At 42.4% G+C, this 22,584-nt stretch overlaps 1 protein-coding gene across 2 annotated transcripts in view; it reads left to right on the top strand.

Moving 5' to 3' along the window:
• Nucleotides 1-22,584, top strand: part of THSD7B (thrombospondin type 1 domain containing 7B) — an 820,891-nt gene that overhangs the window by 333,606 nt on the left and 464,701 nt on the right. For both annotated transcript variants that reach the window (XM_077447767.1, XM_077447766.1), the window contains exon 8: nt 2,699-2,899. In XM_077447767.1, coding sequence (XP_077303893.1) covers nt 2,699-2,899 — 201 coding nt within the window. The remainder of the gene's footprint in view (nt 1-2,698; nt 2,900-22,584) is intronic.

Genomic DNA, 22,584 nt, shown 5'->3' with positions numbered 1-22,584 from the left:
GCCAATCAGCGGCCAGGCTGAGCAGCGAAGAGGACGGCGGAGGCGAGCGCGGGACTTTCGAGGGGTGAGATAAGTAAAACGGGGGGACTGGGGGTGCCGGCAGTGTGAGATGTTTTTTCACCTTCAGCTGAAAAAACATTTACCTTTACAACCCCTTTAAAGGTTTTAATACAGTCTAAAGTTTAAATATTGATGATTGAACATTTCCAGAATAGACACTGTCTCAAATCCCTGGTAATGCTAAAAGAGAGGGGGGAGAAAAGAGACAAGTCTCTTTAAAGAATAATGGGATTTTAATTGAGAAAATTGAGAAAATTAAAATGAACTCAATTAAAATCCCATTATTCTTTAAAGAGACTTGTCTCTTTTCTCCCCCCTCTCTTTTTACAGTCTAAAGTTTCTCATGGGCTATGCTGCCCAATCATCATCCGGTGGAACTACTTCTTACCAGGGCTGGTGCTACCACTAGGCAAACTAGGTGGCCGCCTAGGGTGCCCTGCTGCCTAGGGCACCCGGCCACTAGTTTTCCTACTCTCTTCTCTCTGCAACAAGCAACTAAGTCTCAGCATCAGCAGGCAGCCGCCACTCTGTTCACATGTAGTGTCAGAGGCCCAGCAGTGGTGGAGGACTGTGTCTGTGTCCCGACTCCTGCAGCAAGCAAACATTCATTGAATGGCACTGGTAGGCTGCATTTGATGGGTGCTGGTGAGGCTACTTTTGATGGGCGCTGTTGAGGCTGAATTTGATGGGCGCTGTTGAGGCTGAATTTGATGGGCGCTGGTGAGGCTGCATTTGATGGGCGCTGGTGAGGCTGCATTTGATGGGCGCTGGTGAGGCTGAATTTGATGGGCGCTGGTGAGGCTGCATTTGATGGGCACTGGTGAGGCTGCATTTGATGGGTGCTTTATTAAAAAGGTGGGATTTACATGGGCAGGGAAAAGGGGCGGAGTCAGTCAAGGGGGGGGGGTGGCACAATGAGATTTCGCCTAGGGTGTCAAAAATCCTTGCACCAGCTCTGCTTCTTACTTATTAAATGTACCAACTTCTGAGCACTCTCTCTACGTGCAACTCTTCCACAGTTTGGTTGACCAGTTGCATGCTAACATTCTGCTTACACTTTACACATACTGTTCCTCATATTCAGTTAGATCAGCAAAATTTGATTGGATATAAATCAAAATGGATTGTTTAGGTAGGCCCAGTCACTACATACAGTAGCTATTGGTAAATGTTTCCAAACTAATAAATCAGATCTAAGTGTAGCGCAGACCCTCTGACTGGTCCCACCATCTTGTCCCAGGTCCACTTTTCCCACCGTGTAAGAGAAGTCAGGCACATAGCAGAATCCAGGGGTCTGGCTCAATAAGTAGACTATGGGTTGCTTTTTCTGAATTTATTGCAGACTAAGTTGGTTAGGGCATAATGAGCAGTGGGATAATCCATAATGCTGAACAAAAACAGGACATCCTCTCTTAGCAACTACTTTTTCTTGAAAAGTCTGTTAGCAAAGTGGACAGTTCTGGGCACCAAAGCAATGTGCCACGCTGAGCGAACCTCAGTCCCAGCACAGCAAGGGGTTAATAAACAGCATTCACCCAGATCCTACTCTCTAGTCTATATTCACAAGTTCTTGGGTGCCCTTCTCAAGATCAAAGACCGCTATGTATTGGACTCTCCAGATTGGATCTTAAGTGAAACCCCCCTTCTTTGGCTTGCAGTCTCTCTGAAGATAGGGCCATGGCCTCAGGGTAGCTGGGGGCTTTATTGGGCTCCTAGAAAAGGTGCAGGATCACTTTGTAGGGCTTCAGTTCTCCAGGCTGGTTGCTTCTCTTGCTGGACAATAACCTAGACTGATCCAGCCCCAGGCTAATTATGTTCTCTCCAGCCACCTTCTGAGCACACCCCATCAGGGATTGGCAGGGACCTCATAAATATTCAGGCCGTTCACTCAGACTGCTTCACTCCTATGTTGTAGTGCAACAAAAAAAGGGACTAAATTTACCGGACAGCCTCACACCTAACTAGGAGGGTGCTACCTAAGAAAATAGTAACGGTTGCTTGGTCAGTTTTATTACCAGCACCAGAAGCTCCTTATAATTTTTGATGGTCAACCAGGAAATTGTTACTCAATTTTCTTGGTTATGGACTCTACTGCTATTTAGATACATTCAACTATTTTATTGCTAGTTCATGTTACATGTTATATTGTAGCTCTGATGAAGGACACCCTTTAGAACCCCCAATGCCAATTGATATTTTAATGGATTCTGTGAAAAATAAAACTATATCTGGGCTTCTACACTTTTTTAGCTTTCTCTCTTTCTGTATTTCTAATGCATCATGTATCAGGCTGGACATCAACCTGGCAGGTTGTCAGGCAGCATGGTCTTCAATGGTTCGCCTGAATAAGAAATATACCATTAATTTGCAATCAATAGATGGGCACCCCTGTTAATCTCTCACCCTTCAACAGAAAGGAGTTGCTTTCTCAGATCCTCTCTTTTATAGATGACAATAACTGTACATGTAGAAACAGTTTTCCTTTTTTAATATTGTCTGAGGATATCATTTCAGTACTAATCGTTTAAGGTTTATGCCTTTGTTTCTATTTCATAAAATTTTTATGCACATTGTCAGTCCCATTTTGCGCTCTATTAATCCTATTTGCATTATTTAGTAACAATCGTTGTTGCTTTAGGTTTCAAATTTCGAAGAAGACATGTTTTACTGAAGTCAGAAAACATCGAAAGGAGCTGTCCGCATTTGGTGGAATCAGTTCCTTGTGATGATCCTGTGTGTTATAAGTGGGCCATATCAGGGCAGCTACACTGTGTTCCTGAGAATGGGGACTGCGGCCATGGAAGGTACCACATAAACAGCACCTGCAGGGGGCAGAATGGTAAGCTTGCTTGTGATTTTCTATTTTACGTCAATCTTCTGGAGCAATGACATTGGCACTTTCTGATGGTTTGACCACAGCTGTTGGTGTGCTTTTGAACCCAAACTATCAAATTATGGCCTGTTTATTTATGGCTTGTTTCATAACACCTCAAAATATGCAATTTCTAGTATAGAGTGTAATAAATCTGGAAATCCATCAAAAATAAAATCTGATAGCCTTACTTTCACTTTGAGAAAAGGGTTTTGTTTTTTGTTGATGTTCGTATAACTATGGCGCAGAAACCGTTGCCTACTCCAACACCTCTGCACACACCGTTCTTTGTGTATTATTATTTTTGTTCACATTATTAGTATTATTGATCTCCTGAAAACAGCATAGCACATTATTAAAGAAGAAAGACCTTTGATTTAAACATTTTCTGTTTTCTCTCTGACATCAAAGTTGCTTAGATGCCTAATTATAATTTATTAACATTGTTTTGTCAGTTTCTGAAGCTGGAATTTCTACTAAAATATAAAAGAGTACGATCTCATAAAGAGAAAACTGTTTTTTTTTTGGGGATGGATTAAAGTTTATCTATAGCTCAATCTTTTTTTAGGTTTGGATAGAGTATATAAGTGTTAAAACACCTGTGAGTTTATGTTTTAGAGAAGCACAGAAGAGTGACGGCAGAAAAATAACACGATGGTCCATCAAACCTATCCCAATTTTAATATAACTATCAAGTGATATTGAGGATATTATACTCATGTGGTAGGGGCTTTTCTAATGACTTGCTCCAGTCGAAGTTGTATTTAAGGGCATGGCAGTCCACTTTTATTAAATAAACACAGACACAGACATCATTTGCCCACGCAGAGGTTCTTCCACATCATTAGTAACAAATTAAAATTACAGAGCCACTTGACGCACTACTGCTCATCTTACCAGTCCCTTTGCCTGTGTTATCCAGCTCTACATGTTCCCTTGGTTTCCTTAGTTGCAGCGCTCTGCTGTACAGCCCAATCCTGGCCTCTGGATAGGGGTTCACCTGACAATCCGATAGGAGCCCACCCACTCCTGAAATGAAACCTCCTGTCTCCTGGCTGGGGCTCCTCTGACCCCTTGGTGAGACCTCCTGTCTCTTGGCTCCTGGTTGTGGCTCCTCTAACCCTTGGGTGAGACCTTCTGCCTCCTGACTCTGGGCTGGGGCATCTCTGATCCCTGGGTGAGACCTCCTGTGTCTTCACTCCTGGCTAGGGCACCTCTGGCCCCTGGGTGGGGACTCCTGTCTTTTGACTCCTGGCTAGGGCTCCTCTAACCCCTGGGTGTGACCTCCTGTCTCTTGGCTCCTGGTTGTGGCTCCTCTAACCCTTGGGTGAGACCTTCTGTTTCCCACACTGGGATCTGTCTCCAAATCAGAAGCTCTGATCTTTCCTCAGGTTTGAGTACGTAACAACCCCACCTACCCGTGTACTCAGACAGGCTGCAGGCACCTGGTAAAATCCAGATACAGGACAGACGTTTCCAATCCAGAACTACAAAATCCAGAGAAACCAAAAACACATCTTTCTCCACTCAGAAGCGATAATCCGGAACAAACCCTTAATGCAAATCCTGTGTCATTCTCTCCTCCATTTTCACAGTGACAGGGTTCCACTTTGTCACAATATATATACAGATACAATGATTTTTTTTTCAGGGAATATGAGCAGATACTCCCCCGTTCTGGGTCACCCCTTGGCTTTGTCCCCTAACTTCGAGCACTGTCCCATGGATCCACACCTACCCCATTTCCCAGTACCAGCCTCTTTAAGAAAATACAAAACCAAGTATCATTTTGTGGTGCTAAGTAATTTTTGGGGAATTTGGTAATAACAAGAAAAGCAGTAAAATATATCCTGTGCAGCCAGCAACATTAGATCCCCCAAGCAACAATAGATCCCACCGGCAGCAGTAGACCTCCCCACCAACAATAGATCCACCTCAACAATAAACCCCCCTAACAAAAACAGATCTCCCAGCAACATACGACCCCTCCCTCAACAGTAGATTCCTCACAGCAACAATTGCCCCCCCCCCCCCCCCCAAGCAACATATGAGCCCACAACAATGCATCTCACCTGCAACAATAGACATTCCCCACAACAATAGTTCCCCCCCAGCGATGATAGCATAGTTACCCCAGCAATCAGCATTAATAGAACCTCCCGCACACCCTAGCACCCCTTGCTATGACATACATTCAGCATGAGGTGCCTCAGATTCCCACTGAAAATAAATAAATATATAAATATGAATATATATATATATATATATATATATATATATATATATATATAATTTTTTTTTCTATAAACATACAGTAGGATAGCTATCTCTATTACATTGGCTAAAATTACAAGTTCACTTTCTGTCTCTGCAAAAGGAAATCTCCCAATTGAGGGTAATTCCAACCTTTACCAATTTTCCCCAGAACAGATATCACATTACAAAATTTCCCATTATGTCTTGTTTTAGGTGCAACCCTAAAACATTAGCTTTCCCTTCATTTTCTTTCTTGATGACAGTGGTCACCAGTACAAACAGAGGAGTGAATCACCCCAATGGGGACACAGACAGCAATATAAAAATTTTTTGCAAAGGATTTAACCCTTCCCCCTTCTATTTAAAAAAAAAAACATATTGCATTTTACTAGATGACCTTAGATGCAGATTACCTTAGATGAGATGGCTGTATTTTTTTTTATCTTTTTTCCCCCTTAATTTAACAGGGTGATCATGCGTGTAATATTTCCTCTGCCCCTAGGTAGCTACACTCACTTCTCCACTGTATCTTTGGAGAAAGCCATAATTGTCATCCAGGCTGGACTTCAAATACCCTTTCATCATCTTCATCAGTGATTCTCAACCAGAGTTCTGTGGAACCCTAGGGTTCCTCCAGAGGTTGCTAGGGGTTCCTTCAGCATTGGGCAATTTCTACCTCTCAGATAAGTTCCCACTGACACCATTGATCTTTTTAGCTACCTGTAAGGAGGTAATTCTTCCCAATGAGCACAAGTGTAAGGACCATTCCTCTCACTGACCATCACACTAATGTATCATAAGTCGAAGATTTCTAATTTTTAGCAGGGGTTCCCAGAGACCGGAGAACTATGTCAAGGGTTCCTCTGAGTTGAAAAGGTTGAGAAAGGCTGATCTTCATAATATTGGGGGCAGAAGGGCTAATAATGTACAGAAAAAAAGATACGATTATTTTTGTGTCCAGTTCAGCTCATGGGAATTAATACGATTATTGATTGATTATCAACATTTCTGTCAAGACAAACGGGTGTACTTCCATAAAATGTTCTTATCCTGAAAATTTCAATGAATGCAACCACCACATCTAAGCACTGTTAAGCTGCAAAATATAAAATTTTGTTCTTGAATTTAGATCTCTTAGCCCTTGTACACACGGTTGGAGATTCCAACAACCAAATGCGTCGAGTAATTCCGATGGATTAATTCTGGAAGAGGTCGGGAAGTGATGTTGCATACACACGGTCGGACTAAGTTGTCGGAAAATCCGATTGTACATAACGTGATGACGTTATTTCGTTACGACGGGACTACGTTCAGGCTAGTAGCCAATAGCTTTGGTCTAGGAATTTGATCTGAGCATGCGTGGCACTTTGTCCGTCGGAGTATGCTACACATGATCGGAGTATGTCCGATCTGAGCATTTTGTCGGAAAATTTTACCGGCAAGTTGGAAAACTTGGTCCGTCGGATGTTCCGACGGAAACAGTCCGATGCAGACCACACACAGTCGGAATATCCGACAAAACGGTGTGATAGGAAACATTCCGTTGGAATCTCCGACCGTGTGTACAAGGGCTTAAAGGTTAAAATTGCTGTCAGATTTTTGTTTTCCATTGGGGAGATTTCCTTTCACTTTTGGCAATAATCCGACCATGGAATAATAGATGAGAGGATTTTGCTACTATTTAATTTTCACTGCCAAGCAAAGAACTCACATAAAAGGCAGGAAAATATCAGTTAGGGCCATGTTTAGGATGTACTTTGTGGACTTGGAAACCAGACAAAAATATGTATATTAGATGATTTTATTGTAACAAAAGGTGTCCCGTACCAAGGACATCAAAAAGTACTTTGTATAGAAATAGCTCTTTTTATATTCTCATCAAAAAAAACAGCAACACGGCATAAAATGGAAAAAAAGTACAACATTTTAAGCCCACTAGCTGTTTTTTTATGCCAGGTAAGAATGAAAAACAGCAACACATGTTTAGCTACCAACTGTTTGCATATAGTTGCCGGGCAGGAGCCTCCTTGTTCCAGCAGAATGCACCCCTTATGGGCGCCAGGCCAGGCCGCTCACTGTTATGATCTGTGGTTGCTGTGTCCACTGACATACAGCAATATGAGCATTTCTTATATGAACCTTTGCTTGTCTTTATCCAGCCCTTGGGACACCATTCCTCCCACTGATATGATGCACTATTCTTCCCAATGAAACCAAAGACGAGGCACCGTTGCTTTCACTGACACCAACTATTCCCTGTACTGACGTCAGCGATTAGGCACTGCTCCTTCAACCAACACCATTGGCACTATTTCTCCCAATGACACCATTGAGTGGAACTATTCCTTCCACTGAAGCCAATAATGAGGCACCATTGCTTTCACTGACATCAATGACAATGAGCACAGTGACCAGGGTTGCCAACCGTTAGTAAATTTACAGACAGTTTGTGAAAATCTGTGATTTTTTACAACTGTCTGTAAATATCGAGGGATTATAATTTATCATACTGTGTTGACCTTTTAGGTGTAAAACCAGGCAAATTACTTCTTATGAGTATAGTATTTTCAGTGTTTCCATATTGTGTTTATACTGTTTAGATATAGGTTGTCTTCATTTTTAATAGGAGTTCTGTCATGTTTTATGTTGTCAGCAAAAAATGTGCTCCGTCAGTACATTTTCCATGTTTTGTCAGTAACAAATGCTGTAGGAGGTTGGCAACTTTGACTATGACTCCCACTGACACCAATGATAGGGTGCTAATCTTTCCACTGACACAAACAGTAGGGCACTATTCTTGCCCCTGAAATTTACCATGGGCCACTATTCCTCCCACTGACACCAATGATGGGGCACTATTCCTCCCACTGACACTTACTATGGGACACTATTCCTCCCACTGACACCAATGATGGAACACTATTCCTCCCACTGACACCAACAATCTGGCACTATTCTTCCCACTGATACCAATGATGGAACACTATTCCTCCCACTGACACCAACATACAGGCACTGTTCCTCCCACTGACAACAATGATGGAACACTATTCCTCCTACTGATACCAATGATGGAACACTATTCTTCCCACTGACACCAATAATTGGACACTATTCCCCTCCACTGACATCAGCAATGAGACACCACTCTTCCAAATGACACCAATGATCTGGCACTATTCTTTCCACTAACACCAGTGATGGGGCACTATTCCTATGACCAATACCTGATCCTTCTCCTTCCACTGACCACGGCACTATTTAATTTTCTTACTCCCACAGACCACCAAGCCTAAAATATTTTTTTAATCCCAGTGGCACGGGGTGTTTTCTACTGCCCACAGTCTGGCCCCCTAAGATCTGACAGACCTTAATCTGGCCCTTTGAGTAGAAAGTTTGGAGCCCCCTGGTCTAGAAGGTTGGCATCTTTAAGATTTCAGTTGTTGGTGGTTTCATAGCTGATAAAAATGCTGATTTTCTTCCAAGGCTTAAATAGGTCATTATTAATATAGACAAATTCCAGTTTTGGCCCTGTGTACTTGTTCTTTTGGATTATATAAGGTTAATGTTTAAATCATATTTCCCATATCTGAATCCACAGCTCCGTGGTGCAGAACAGATTGTGATTAACGATTGTCCTGGGAATCAGCGTGTTGCTTATTATGGTGGCAAGGGTTTCAGATATCTGTAATAAAAGTGAATTACATCCAGCGGGCTGGCGGGCTGCTTGTTCACGTAGGCATGGCGTTTTTATGTCTCACGCGGCTCACTGCATAAAATCTGGAACTTTTGATGGCAACACTAAATATATTTTCATAAGATTTGAATGTTTTTTTTCTTACAATAAAAAATTCTCACCGAGTAATTGTGATCCTGGGAATTGTGCAATCTTTTGTTTAATATTTGCCTCTTCTCCAGGCCAGGGCTGGCGGGGGGGAAGTTTTTCTTCCCTAAACCCCACAGTGTGCTCTTGCTTTTACTACTCAGAGTTGGCAAATGGCAATAAATGTAGAAATACACTCAGCCTGAAAACAGAGTCAATGTATTTGGTAATAGATGTCACTAGCCTGTAAATGCATATCAAGCAGCTAATCGACTTATATACACTATATTGCCAAAAGTATTGTGACACCTGCCTTTCCACTACATGAACTTTAATGGCATCCCAGTCTTAGTCCGTAGGGTTCAATACTGAGTTGGCCCACCCTTTGCAGACACAACAACCTCAACTCTTTTGGGATGGCTGTCCACAAGGTTTAGGAGTGTGTCTATGGAAATGTTTGACCATTCCTCCAGAAACACATTTGTGAGGTTGGACAAGAAGGCCTTTCTCTCAGTCTTCACTCAAATTTATCGGGTTGAGGTCAAGACTCCGTGCAGGCCAGTCAAGTTCCTCCACCCCAAACTCGCTCATCCATGTCTTTATGGACCTTGCTTTCTGCACTGGTGCGCAGTCATGTTGGAACAGGAAGGGGCCATCCCCAAACTGTTCCCACAGTGTCTTGGTATGCTGACACCTTAAGAGTTCCCTTCTTTGGAACTAAAGGGCCAAGACTAAACCCTGAAAAACAACCCCACGACCTAAAGCAACCACCAAACCCAGACGCGCCCATCGGATTGCCAGACAGAGAAGCGTGATTCGTCACTCCAGAGAACAGGTCTCCACTGCTCTAGAGTCCAGTGGCAGCGAGCTTTACACCACTGCATCCGACGCTTTGCATTGCACTTGGTGATCTAAGGCTTGGATGCAGCTGCTCGGCCATGGAAAACAATTATTATTATTATTATTATTATACACGATTTATATAGCGCCAACAGTTTACGCAGTGCTTTACAATCTATGGGGGGGGGGCAACACAATTACAGTATAGTTCAATACGAAAAGGTACAGGAGGGCCCAGCTCGTAGAGCTTACATTTTAAAGGGAGGGGGTGGTGGTACAAAAGGTAATAGCTGCAGAGAATGACTTGATGGGGGGTGTTTCGGGGACAGTTGTTAGGTGGGTATGGGATTCCATAAAGCTCTCTATGCACTGTTGCTGTGCTAATCTCAAGGCCACACAAAGTTTGGAGGTCTGTAGCTATTGACTCACAAATGCAAACAGTTGGCGACTTCTGTGTACTGTGCACTTCAGCATCCGCTGACCCCGCTCTGTCATTTTACATGGCTGAGCTGCTTTTGTTTCCAGTTCCTTTCCCTTTGTTATAATACCACTAACAGTTGACCGTGGAATATATAGTAATTAGGAAATTTCATGCATGGACTTATTGCACAGGTGTCAACCTATCATGGTACCACACTTGAATTCACTGAGCTCCCCAGAGCGACCCATTCTTTCACAAATGTTTGTAGAAGCAGTCTGCATGCCTAGGTGCTTGATTTTAAACACTTGTGGCCATGGATGTGATTTGAACCCCTGAATCCAATGATTTGGAAGGGTGTCCCAATACTTTTGGCAATATAGTATAACACTTTAAAGAGAAGTATTTGTGGGTGGGGCAATACACTACTTGGGTATTGAATGGGTCACTAAACCATAAATACATAACAAGCAACATAATTGATTTATATGGAGCAAGAGAAATATTCCTGGGTGGGACAATTTACTACTTGTGACTTGAATTGGCTACAGATGTGTAAATACTTAACAAGCAGCTCATCGATTTATATATAGGAGAAGTATTTATCAATAAGGCAGTTCATGGCTTGTATGTTAAATTGGCCACTGATATCTAAATATGTAACAAGCAGCTCATCAATTTAGATGTAGCAATAAAAATATTTGTAGGTGGAGTAATTCAATACTATTTAATTCCACAACACTTGAACCAGAACATTCTGGTCCTAGGGGGACCTCAGCATTGTTATCTTTCAGAGAAAGAAGAGTTGGCCTTGAGTGCAAAGGATCCCAACATATTAGAGGCCAACAAAAAAGGGTTATATTTACATAAGAGAGGGTTAGTGTTAGGGTTATAAGAAGGTTTAGTATTAGCATTACAGGGAGGATTAGTGTTATGCCTTGTACACACAACTGGATTTTCCAACAACAAATGCTGGATGTGAGCTTGTTGGCGGAAAGTCCAACCGTGTGTATGCTCCATCAAACATTTGTTGTCAGACTTTCTGCCAACAAATGTTGGCTAGCAGGTTCTCAAATTTTCTGCCAACAAATTTTTGTTGTTGGACTTTCCGATCGTGTCTACACAAGTCCGTCGCACAAAAGTCCATGCATGCTTGGAATCAAGTATGAACCGGAAGCGCTCGGTCTTGTAAAACTAGCGTTCGTAATGGAGATATCACATATGTCTTGTACTTCACTACATTCGTAACTGTTGGCCAACATTTGTGTGACCGTGTGTATGCAAGACAAGTTGGAGCCAACAACCTTAGAATAAAAATCCATGGTTTTGTTGTCGGAAAGTCTGATCGTGTGTACGGGGCATTAGGGTTACAGTGTGGGCTAGTATTAAAATTATAAGTAAGTTAGGAATACATTAAAATATTAAGACGTCACATTTTTTAAAATAACAAACACATTATACCTACTTGCTCTGTGCAATAGTTTTGTAAAGAGCAGCCCCAATCCTCTTTTTGGATCCCCAACCAGGGTACGAGGTACTCATGCAGGTTCACTCCCAAGCCCCGCTGTCTGCATCCATAGACACAGACAGCGGGGCTTAGCCCTTCCCCCTGTTCCCTCATCATAGGATTTGATTGACAGCAGCGGTAACCAATGGCTCCCACTGCTATCAATCTGCCCTGTAAGGAGGAAGAGAGTAAAGAGAGCTACTGCTCTTGTGCACAGCATTGGAATCGGGATTGGGCTCAGGTAAGTATAGGAAGAGAGGGGGGTGTGGCTGTGGGGGGATCCTCATTACAAACTTACCTACTTTGTGCAATGATACTGCAAAGAGAAACCCTGATCCTCTTCTTCTCGAGTCCCCTGCTGGCACTCCAGGCTCCTCCTCTTCTTAGTGTGCTACATTAAGAAGCTACTTCCTATTTTGGCATAACTGTGGGCTTGCTCCCAAGCCGTACTGCCTGCATCTCTAGACACAGAAAGAGAGCTCCCTGGGGTAACTCATAAAGGGAATAAAAACTCAAGCATGTCACACTGTAAATGGGTGTCCTCGCCAGCACGGATCCCGGTCTAAATCCACCAGGGATGGATAGCTGTGGCCCAAGCTGTTGGAGACGCTGGAGGCTCCCAGGGCTTCCTTAGTCCATGGAACGCAGGGCCCCGCGGACGTGCTGTAATAACCGGACGTGATGCAAGAATGTGGCTACACGTTTGAGGAAGGAGTGCATATTCCCAAAGGCTTTAAAACATTCTTGTATCACGTGATGGCCTTACCGCTAGGCCCTGCAGTCCATGGACTCAAGAACCCCTAGGAGCCTCCGGCACCTGTAACAGCCTGGACCTCAGCTATCCATCGCTGGTGGATTGAGAGCGGGACAAGGGCACCCATTTATAGTGTGACATGCTTGAGTTTGTATTCCCTTTGTGAGTTACTTTATTAACCATAATAAAGTGTTTTTCATTGCCACACTTAGTTGGCGCTTATCTCTTCCCCCTCCTGTGCCTTTCAGGGCTGCTTCTTGCTTCTTGGACTGAGCTGCCAGGACAGTGGGAATTTTCCCATATGGACTTTATTATCTTTGGACATTTAGCCATCTATGGACTTTAGCCCCACCTAGCCCCCTTTTTATTGAGCCAATTTTATTTGTTTTTTTAAACAGTTACACACCCTGGGAATGTAAATGTACCATTAGATGTTCTTTCAACCAAACCATCAAATGGCTGGTGTCATAACTGATCACATGTGCAGCACCATGGCAGGTGAAGATCAAACAGTGGACAAGATGGCAGCTTCCTTGGCTTAAAATGATAGAACGGTTTCGTTTACAAGACCAAAAGGAACCAAATAAGTAAAACTGCTTGAGTTTACATACACTAAATGTGCACCTTGCAAGAGAAAAAGATAAATACGTACCTGTCCCCCTGGCTATGCTACTAAATGACGCAGTAGTAGTGTGGAAAGCCAGCAGGTGAAACCAAGGTGTTCATTTATGGGGGGAGGCATGCAGCACACCTGGAAGCTTATTAGATGTTGAAGATTCATAGTTCTTGAAAAAAATGAAGATCAGATTGCTGGATAGGTGTGTATTTATCATCTTTTTGCAGGGTGATTTTAATGTTCTTTTGATGGCGACAAAGTCCCCTTAAGATTAGCAATGCAATAATAATTAACAGTACATAGCTGTGGAAAACACAGTGTACTTTGAGTAAATATAGTTGTCCAACCCAGCCCTTCATATAAAATTTATATTGTAGATTTATATTGCAGAAACACAAAGTACACATTGTCTGTTTTCTCTTTACTGGAATCCATTTTTAAAAATGTTATCAATGTTGATCAGTTGTAATTATAACCGCTAAAGTCATTTCCTTTGCAATTTCCTAAGTACAATTGATCTTTTCTGTCTGAAATGAACCATGATGGGCGAGGGGTTGAATTACCAATATTACCAAATAGACTAGGAAGGGAAATTCATGTCCCTGAAATCTGTCTCTAAAAGCTATCTCTCTCTGCAGGCTAGCACAAATTCTCCCTCCTCTCCCTCTACTTGGCATCACTTTTACTACCAGCTCCCTCCGAGAATAAATATTATCCAGAGACTCAATCAGAAGGAGAAATATTCAAATAAAGTACCGAGTGACACAAATACATCCCTAGAAAGATGTGGATTGCAGGAAGCTTCCATCGCCATCCTTGATAGGTTCATAAATCACAGATGTGCTATTATTGTACTTGAGTTTCTAAATTACTTTCCTTTTCTCACTTAGCCCCATCTTTATGTCACCCCTGAACTCTTATTTATTATGCTATCAGTGAAATAAGCTCACCTGAGGGATGAAACGCTGTGCTGCTTGATTATATTTATGTATATTGAAGGCTGGGAGTTGCAATCTGCCTTTATAGACATGCTGTGTATAGGTAGGTGTGATAGCTTTCCTGTGTCCTGTGCCCTTGACTCGTGGCTGGCACCAATAACTGGTGCTGCTGGGGAAGGTTCCACATACCTGTGGCCCCCAAAGCGGTGGATTGTTTAGCCATCTCCCGCACCAGGGTGCATTTCATTGGTTACAGAATTGGTGGTCAACTCAATTGATATGAGTTCCTCAAGTTTGGCCCCCCACTTCACCAAAGGGCTTCACATACAATTCAGTGAATATTAATTATCAGAGACAGCAGACACACAGTAGGATATAGTCAATGACTATGGGAATGATACAAGAGATGGTCAGAGACTGGGGACATAACACAGGAGATGGTCAGAGATTTCAGTATGATACAAGAGATGGTCAGAGACTGTGAACTTGCTATAGAAGTCGTTGGAGACTGGAGGCCTATTTCAGGAGACAGTCATGGACTGAAGACATATTAAAAAAGGCTGCTAGAAATCACTACTATAACAGGCAATAGAGAAACAAAGATTTGTTTCTGTAGGGTTCCCGAGGACAGCACAAAAAGAGTCAAAGGAGCACATACGGCTCCCGTCCTGAAGGTTGGGCACCAGGGTCTACAGGCTAGACACCAGACCCCTGAGACCCATGTATGACATAAAGCTGAGCCATTTACCACCAGGCACCTTCCTCCATCAAGCCACTGTATAGGGAAGCAGCAAGGTGGAACTGGGAATTTACCTTCTACGCTAGTACTGATAGGATATGTTGGGATGGTGGCCCTGATTGAAGATACATCACCATTTAGACTTCAATTAGAACTAGGGTTACTCCAAAAGTTTCTAGGGGTTCCTTGAGCAATGCCTGCCCCTCATATAAGTTCCCACTGACACCATTGATCTTTTTAGCTATCTGTAATGGAGTAATTCTTCCCAATGGCCACAGGTGTAAGGAGCATTCTTCCTACTGACCATTACTTTAACCCTTTCATGACTAAGCCTATTTTTGGAATTTGGTGTTTACAAGTTAAAATCCATATTTTTTGCTAGAAAATTACTTGGAACCCCCAAACATTAGATATATTTTTTTAGCAGAGACTCTAGAGAATAAAACGGCGATTGTTGCAATATTTTATGTCACACGATATTTGCGCAGTGGTGTTTTAAACGCAACTTTTTGGGAAAAGGGACACTTTCACGAAAAAAAAAAAAAAAAACAGTAAAATTAGCCCAATTTTTTTGCGTAATGTGAAAGATAATGTTACGCCGAGTAAATAGATACCAAACATGTCACACTTTATAATTGCGCGCACTTGTAGATTGACGACAAAGTACGGTACCTAAAAATCTCAATAGGCGACGCTTTAAATTTTTTTTACGGTTACCAGGTTAGCGTTACAGAGGAGGTCTAGTGCTAGAAGTATTGCTCTCGCTCTGACGATCGCGGCGATACCTCACATGTGTGATTTGAACACCGTTTACATACGTGGGCGCGACTTCCGTATGCGTTTTCTTTGCTTTGCGAGCTCGCGGGGACGGCGGGCGCTTTAAAAAAAATTTTTTATTTTTTTATTTATTTTAAAATGACTAAATTGTTTTAAAAAAAATAAAATAAATTGATCACTTTTATTGCTGTCACAAGGAATGTAAACATCCCTCGTGACAGTAATAGGTGGTGACAGGTCCTCTTTATGGAGGGATCGGGGGTCTAAAAGACCCCCCACCCCTCCTTTACACTTCAATGTATTCAGATCGCCGAAAACGACGATTCTGAATACCGGATATTTTTTGAAAACCGGCGCCATTGGCAGCCGAGTAAACGGGAAGTGACGTCATGACGTCACTTCCGTGTTTACGATGAGGAGACTGGAACGAAGCCGATTACGGCTTCGTTCCAGTTCCTCCGCAGCAGCCGGAGGCGTCGGATTGCGAATCGGTACTCCCGATCGAGCGGGAGCACCGGTAACAGCGGCGAGAGGCGGCGGGAGGGGGGGACGTCCCCTCCCGCTCCTCCGGCATAACAGCCGAGCGGCTTTTAGCCGCATCGGTTGTTATGCCTGGATAGCCAATCGCCTGCTGCAAAAAACGGTACCGGGATGATGCCTGCAGGTGCGGGCATCATCCCGGTATAACCCCCGGAAGCCGAGTACGCAGATCTGCGTACGCTCGGCGGGAAAGGGTTAATGTACAGTATCATGAGTTATAGATATAGTCATTTTTAGCAGGGGTTCCCTGAGACCAAACCCTGCTAAAAATGACTATATCTATAACATGATATTGTACATCAAAGTAATGGTCAGTAGGAAGAATGCTCCTTACACCTGTGGTCATCGGGAAGAATTACTGATTCTTCTGTGTTGAAAGGATTTAAAAAAGTTGGTTTAGAGTGAGACCTGCAGGGTGTTATATAGTTAGTAAGGTTGAATAAAGACACCAGTCCATCCAGTTCAACCTGAGTGAGTGTCTACAATTGTCCCTATCCCTGTACATTGCACACTCACATCATTCCCTACCCTCAAGGAGCCCACAATCCAAGGTCCCCATTCATATACTAGGGCCAATTTGGGACAGAAGCCAATTAACCTACCTGCATGTCTTTGGAGTGTGGGGGGAAACTGGAGTACCCGGAGGAAACCCACGAAGGCACAGGGAGAACTTGCAAACTCCAGGCAGGTAGTGCCGTGGTTGGGATTAAAACCAGCAACCCTGTTTACTGCTAGGTGAGAGTGCTACCCACTACACCACTGTGCTGCCCTATGGCTAGCTTTACCCCATTCAGACCTACAATTACAGTCTGAGAGAGGGAAGTCTTCCTGACACCAACTTCCTTTTATCTTACGTGGCCAAATTCAAGGGCCCCAAAGGGCCCCAATGGAAGATGATGCTTAAAGGTGTTAAAATATGTATCACAATAAACCATGTACCTGTTGGGAACACCAACCTTTTACCATGCCCTTCAATCAGTAAGGAACCATAGCACTCTTTTCACAGTACACTTTCTTTAGCTGAAATACATTTCATCTCTATCACAAAAGAGCTACAACATTCTTCCACCAATCCCCAATGCACTGAAGGCGGAAGAGGTAAATTAGGGACTTTAGATGTACCACAAAGAGGACATATATCAAAAAGTTAATAAAATGTCCAACATTATTATTGTGTAATTAAAAACATCATTAAAATCACAAAAAAATAATAGCCATATATGCACGTATGTAGTTGATGCATATACAGTATATCACTTTAACCACTTCAGCCCTGGAAAAATTTACCCCTTTAATGACCAGGTCATTTTTTACAATACAGCATGGTGTCGCTCTAACTGACAGTTGTGCGGTCGTGCAACATTGTACCCAAAGAAAATTGATGTTCTTTTTTTCACACAAATAGAGCTTTTTTTTGGTGGTATTTGATCACTTGTGATTTTTATTTGTTTGCGCTATAAACAAAAAAACTGACAAATTTAAAAAAAACTATATTTTTTATTTTCTGCTTAAATACATCACATGCACTGATCACTCTATAAATGGCAGAGAAGGGGTTAACACTAGGGGTGATCAAAAGATTAAGTGTCCTCTAGGGAGGTGCTTTCTAACTCTCAGGGGAACGGACTAACTGGGAACAGCTGATCTCTCTCTCCTCCCCTGTCAGAATGGGGATCAGCCTTGTTTACATAGGCAGATCCCCGTTCTGCCTCTCTTTAGCGCAATCGCAGGTGGCCAGTGGACATCGAGTGCACGCCCACAGTAAAACATGCACAGACCAACCTACAGGTACACCGGTTTGTGCAGCTAAGCCACCTTGTCGCAGTATATATGTGGAAGTATGTGGGCAAGTGGTTAATATGACATAATGGATTGATGCGTTTTGCGTTAGTCTCGCTCCTTCAGGATCCATGCCTTTATGTAAACAAGGAATACCAATCTACAAAAATAAATTGATATTGAATAAAAAAGGAATAAACATGTCATATTTCCTAAATATGCATATATATTTAAGCTATATGGCATATGTATTGATTACTGTTTATTCATTTACTGTTATCATTTTTTGTAGATTGATGCTGGTTGTATAAATAAGGGGGTACATCCTGAAAAAGTGAGACAATTGCAAAATGTGTCGATCCATTATGCCATATTGAAGTGATATACTGTACACTATATTACCAAAAGTATTGGGAAACCTGCCTTTTTTTACACGTGTATGAACTTTAATGGCATCCCAGTCTTAGCCCTTGTACACGCGGTTGGAGAATCCGTCGGAATGTGTCCTATCGGACCGTGTCGTCGGATAATCCAACTGTGTGTGGTATGCATTGGACTGATTCCGTCTGAATATCCGTCGGACCCAATTTTCCAACATGTTGGAAATATTTCCCGACCAACTGGGCCGGTCGGACATACTCCGATCATGTGTGGCGAATTTTGATTGGACCAAGTGCCACGCATGCTCAGATCAAATTCCTACATCAAAGCTATTGGCTACTAGCCTGAATGTAGTCCCATCGTAACGAAATTACGTCATCACGTTCTGAAAGATCGGATTTTTCGACAACTTAGTCCGACCGTGTGTATGCAACAGTTTCGGATAAGATCCGACTGACAAAATCCGACGGACAAACTCGACGGATTTGGTTGTCGAAATCTCCGACCGTGTGTACAGGGGCTTAGTCTGTAGGGTTCAATATTGAGTTGACCCACCCTTTGCAGCTAAAACAGCTTTGACTCTTCTGGGAAGGCTGTCCACAAGGTTTAAGAGTGTGTCTATGGGAATGTTTGACCATTCTTCCAGAAGTGCATTTCTAAGGTCAGGCAGTGATGTTGGACGAGAAAGCCTGGCTCACAGTCTCCACTCTAATTCATCCCAGAGGTGTTCTATTGGGTTGAGGTCAGGCCAGTCAAGTTCCTCCCCCTCAAAATAGCTCATCCATGTCTTTTACGGACCTTGTTTGTGCATTGGCACAGCAAGGAAAATGTAAAAATCAAATCAAACATTAATTTCATGGTAATAAATAATAACACACAAGTGCATGGGCTTCCTTGCTGCCACTGTCATTTATATGTAGATAAAGGTTACATCAGCCCAAAACAAATTAGGCATTTGTGTCAAGCCTGCAGCTAAAAAACCCACAATTCTATATGCAACCAGTGTGCAAATGGTCATCATCACGTGATGTCTTAGCCCTTGTACACATGGTTGGACATTTCAACAACCAAATCCGTCGGATTTTGTCTGTCGGATTTTGTCCGTCGGATCTTGTCCGAAACTGTTGCATACACACGGTTGGACAAAGTTGTCGAAAAATCCAATCTTTCAGAATGTGATGACGTTATTTTGTTACGACGGGACTACGTTCAGGCTAGTAGCCAATAGCTTTGATGTAGGAATTTGATCTGAGCATGCGTGGGACTTTGTCCGATCGGAATCCTCTACACATGATCAGAGTATGTCCTATCGGACCAGTTTGTTGGAAAATATTTCCAGCAAGTTTGAAAATTTGGTCTGACGGATATTCACACGGAAACAGTCCGATGCAGACCACACACAGTTGGATTATCCAACAACACGGTCCGATAGGACACATTCCGACGGATTCTCCGACCGTGTGTACAAGGGCTTAAACCCCTACAGTGGAAGAATGCTTTAACACCAGGCACAGCTCCTAATGCTTAGTCTATTAAAAAAAAAAAGAAATGAATAATGCCAGTGACTAAGCGTGTCAATAATTTGGTTCTTTGCAGTCCCAGGAGATCTGACCAATATAAAACTGCTGAAAGAGAAAAAGAAAATGCTGGGAAAAAAAAGCAATTTTTTTTTAAAGTGAATTATTTATCACCTCCAATTATATTTTAAAGGTCTTGAGATACTGCAAGCCAAAACATGCCTATTCTACACCTTTCCTTGTTTAGTTTCTGAAATTAAAAGAGGATCGTCAAGGGTCCATCTATCTCTTATATCACAGGAGCATGCAGATTTTTACTTTATGTCCTCAGCATACAATCCTAGTGACGTTGGTTAGGAAATAAAATCTTTGGAGAAAGTGGTAATTTAACAGAGCTGAGTTCTGTTTTTTTTTTTTTTTTCAAATAACAATTTTAATTGATCTTTTTTTCCAAAAACAAAGAAAAAGAACATTCAAGAATATAAGCACTTCCTAATAAGTAGGGAGCACTCATAATGCAGGAAATACATTTCGAGACAGCCACAACAGTGGAAGCTCTAATATCCAAACTGAAAAATTCTCAAAAACAATTTAAGTTGCAGGTTCTCAGTTAAAACGCACTATAAACAAAAAAAGAGCTACAGCGTCTTAAACAGCTGACGTACAGCTATGACCGCTTGCACAGCTGTGCCAACCTGGTCGGTAAGGGGTTAATCCTAGAATACAAGGCATCTGAGGAAGAAGGGGAGCGTTTTTTTTTTTTTTTCAATTAAAAGCTATAAGACAGCATATTAAGGATATGGCGCAGAAGCTTCTTGCAGGGTTTATAAATGTTCCTGAGGGGATAGGCCCAACAGGAAAAATGTAGGTGTCATTGGAATAGATACCTCAAAGAGGCGACCCAGTAGTTGTTGTACTGAGTGCCAAAAAGGGGTAAGCAGCAGACAGTTCCAATACATATGGAAGAGGGTACCCCTATATCCGTGGCAAAACCAACAACGGTAAGAACTAGTAGGAGAGATGGCGTGGAGTACATCCGGGGTCAGGAAACCAAAAATAGAGAATTTTATATTCTTTTTCCTTGTGCACAGGGAGCTCTTAGCAGCTTGAAACCAGATCACCTGCCACGCCTCCAGAGGAATAGGCATTCAATATCCGGTATATGTCAGAGATCAGACCCTTCCATGGGGTGCCTTCTAAGGTCAGACGTTCAAAGGCGGTCAGAGAGGAGAATTACAAAGCTGGAGTTATGGTTTGGGCATAATGGCGAATCTGCAGATATCCATAAAACACCTGGTGAGGCAGATCAAATTTAGCCTGAAGTTCAGTAAATGGCAATAGCTTATGAGACCTAGGATCCACCAAATGGCCTAAATGGAATAAAATCCTCGCCGCCCCAGAAGAGGACATCAGAAACGCAAGACTGTCTGGCACTTTTGGGGTTATAGAGAAAAAAAGGTCAGCAGTGATGCTTCAGATTTAAGAACATATTAGCGGAATAATATGCGCCAGGCCTTCCTAAGCTGGGCCAAGGTCCCCAGCAATCTTCCACAAAAGATTGTTGGGGTGAATGGATGCTAACCAAAGTTTCTCAATTTCAGTCCATTTGTTATAGGAATGCTGTGTAAACCAAGAGGCAACTGCACGTAACTGGGCTTTTTGATAATATCTTATAAGGTTGGGGAACGCTTGTCTGCCATCTGTTCGCGACGCCAGAAGTACCGAACGGGTTATTCTGTGTCACTTGTAGTGCCAAACAAATTGCAGGAGATCTGCTTGCATTTGTGTGTGCTTGGGGGACGGGAATAGGTAGTGTTTGGAACTGGTACAGGAGCTTGGGAAGGAGGGACATCTTAACAGAAGCAATACGTCTTAGTAGGGAAATATGATGCTTCTTCCATTGTTGTATGGTTGATCTAATCTGCTTATAGACAGGGGGAAAGTTTTCTTTATACAGTGTGGTGAAAGTTGGAGTAATATGAACCCACAAATATTTTAGAGCCGTGGATTTCAACGAGTAAGGGAAACAAGTCCTTAAATGTCTGACTTCGTCTGCGGGTATGTTAATGGGGAGGACCTCTGACTTAGACACGTTAATGGTCAAGTTCAGCATGCAGGTTCGGTAGGGAAACCCTAGGATGGGTCAGGGTAAGAATAGTGAGATTTTGAATTCCCTCCCTCTAACCAATATGCCCTGAATGTCTGAGCTGCTACAAATAGATGCAGCTAGAGAGAATCAACACATAGTTATAGGTGAAGGTGAGAGCGGACAACCCTGATGGGTACTTCTAGTCACTCGGAAAGAGGAGGAGAGGGCATAAGGAGTTTTCATTTGAGACGTTGGACTGGCTGAGGAACTTCTTTAAACTATGTTTGTTATTTTATCCAACAATAATTTTCTGATCAACGTTTTCGGTTTACATACATACAGTTTGCTTACCCTGGCAAAAATTGAGAAATGTTGGCATTAATATTGAAAATATGACTGATCATGCCATAAAACAGTATTTTTAAAATTTAAGGATAGTAATCATATGAAGCCATTTATTTTTAAATCATAATGAAAACAGAAATCTCCCAAATGGCCCCTGAAATGTTTCCATACCCTAGAATGTTTGGCCTTGTTACAGACACACAAGGTGACCCAACCCACAAGGTTAAAATTACAAATAAAGGTTAATTTCCACATCTGTGGCTTTTTAAATTTAAATTGTGTCTGTGTATAAATAGTCAATGATTGTGTTAGTTTTCATATGGATGCACTCGG

The sequence above is a fragment of the Lithobates pipiens genome, unplaced genomic scaffold, assembly GCF_037356315.1.
Source record: "Lithobates pipiens isolate NorthernLeopardFrog02 unplaced genomic scaffold, aLitPip1_a1.2 Scaffold_22, whole genome shotgun sequence".
NCBI lineage: Eukaryota > Metazoa > Chordata > Amphibia > Anura > Ranidae > Lithobates > Lithobates pipiens.
The sequence above is the reverse complement of the archived record's forward strand: the minus strand, read 5'-3'. Positions and strand labels throughout refer to the sequence as shown.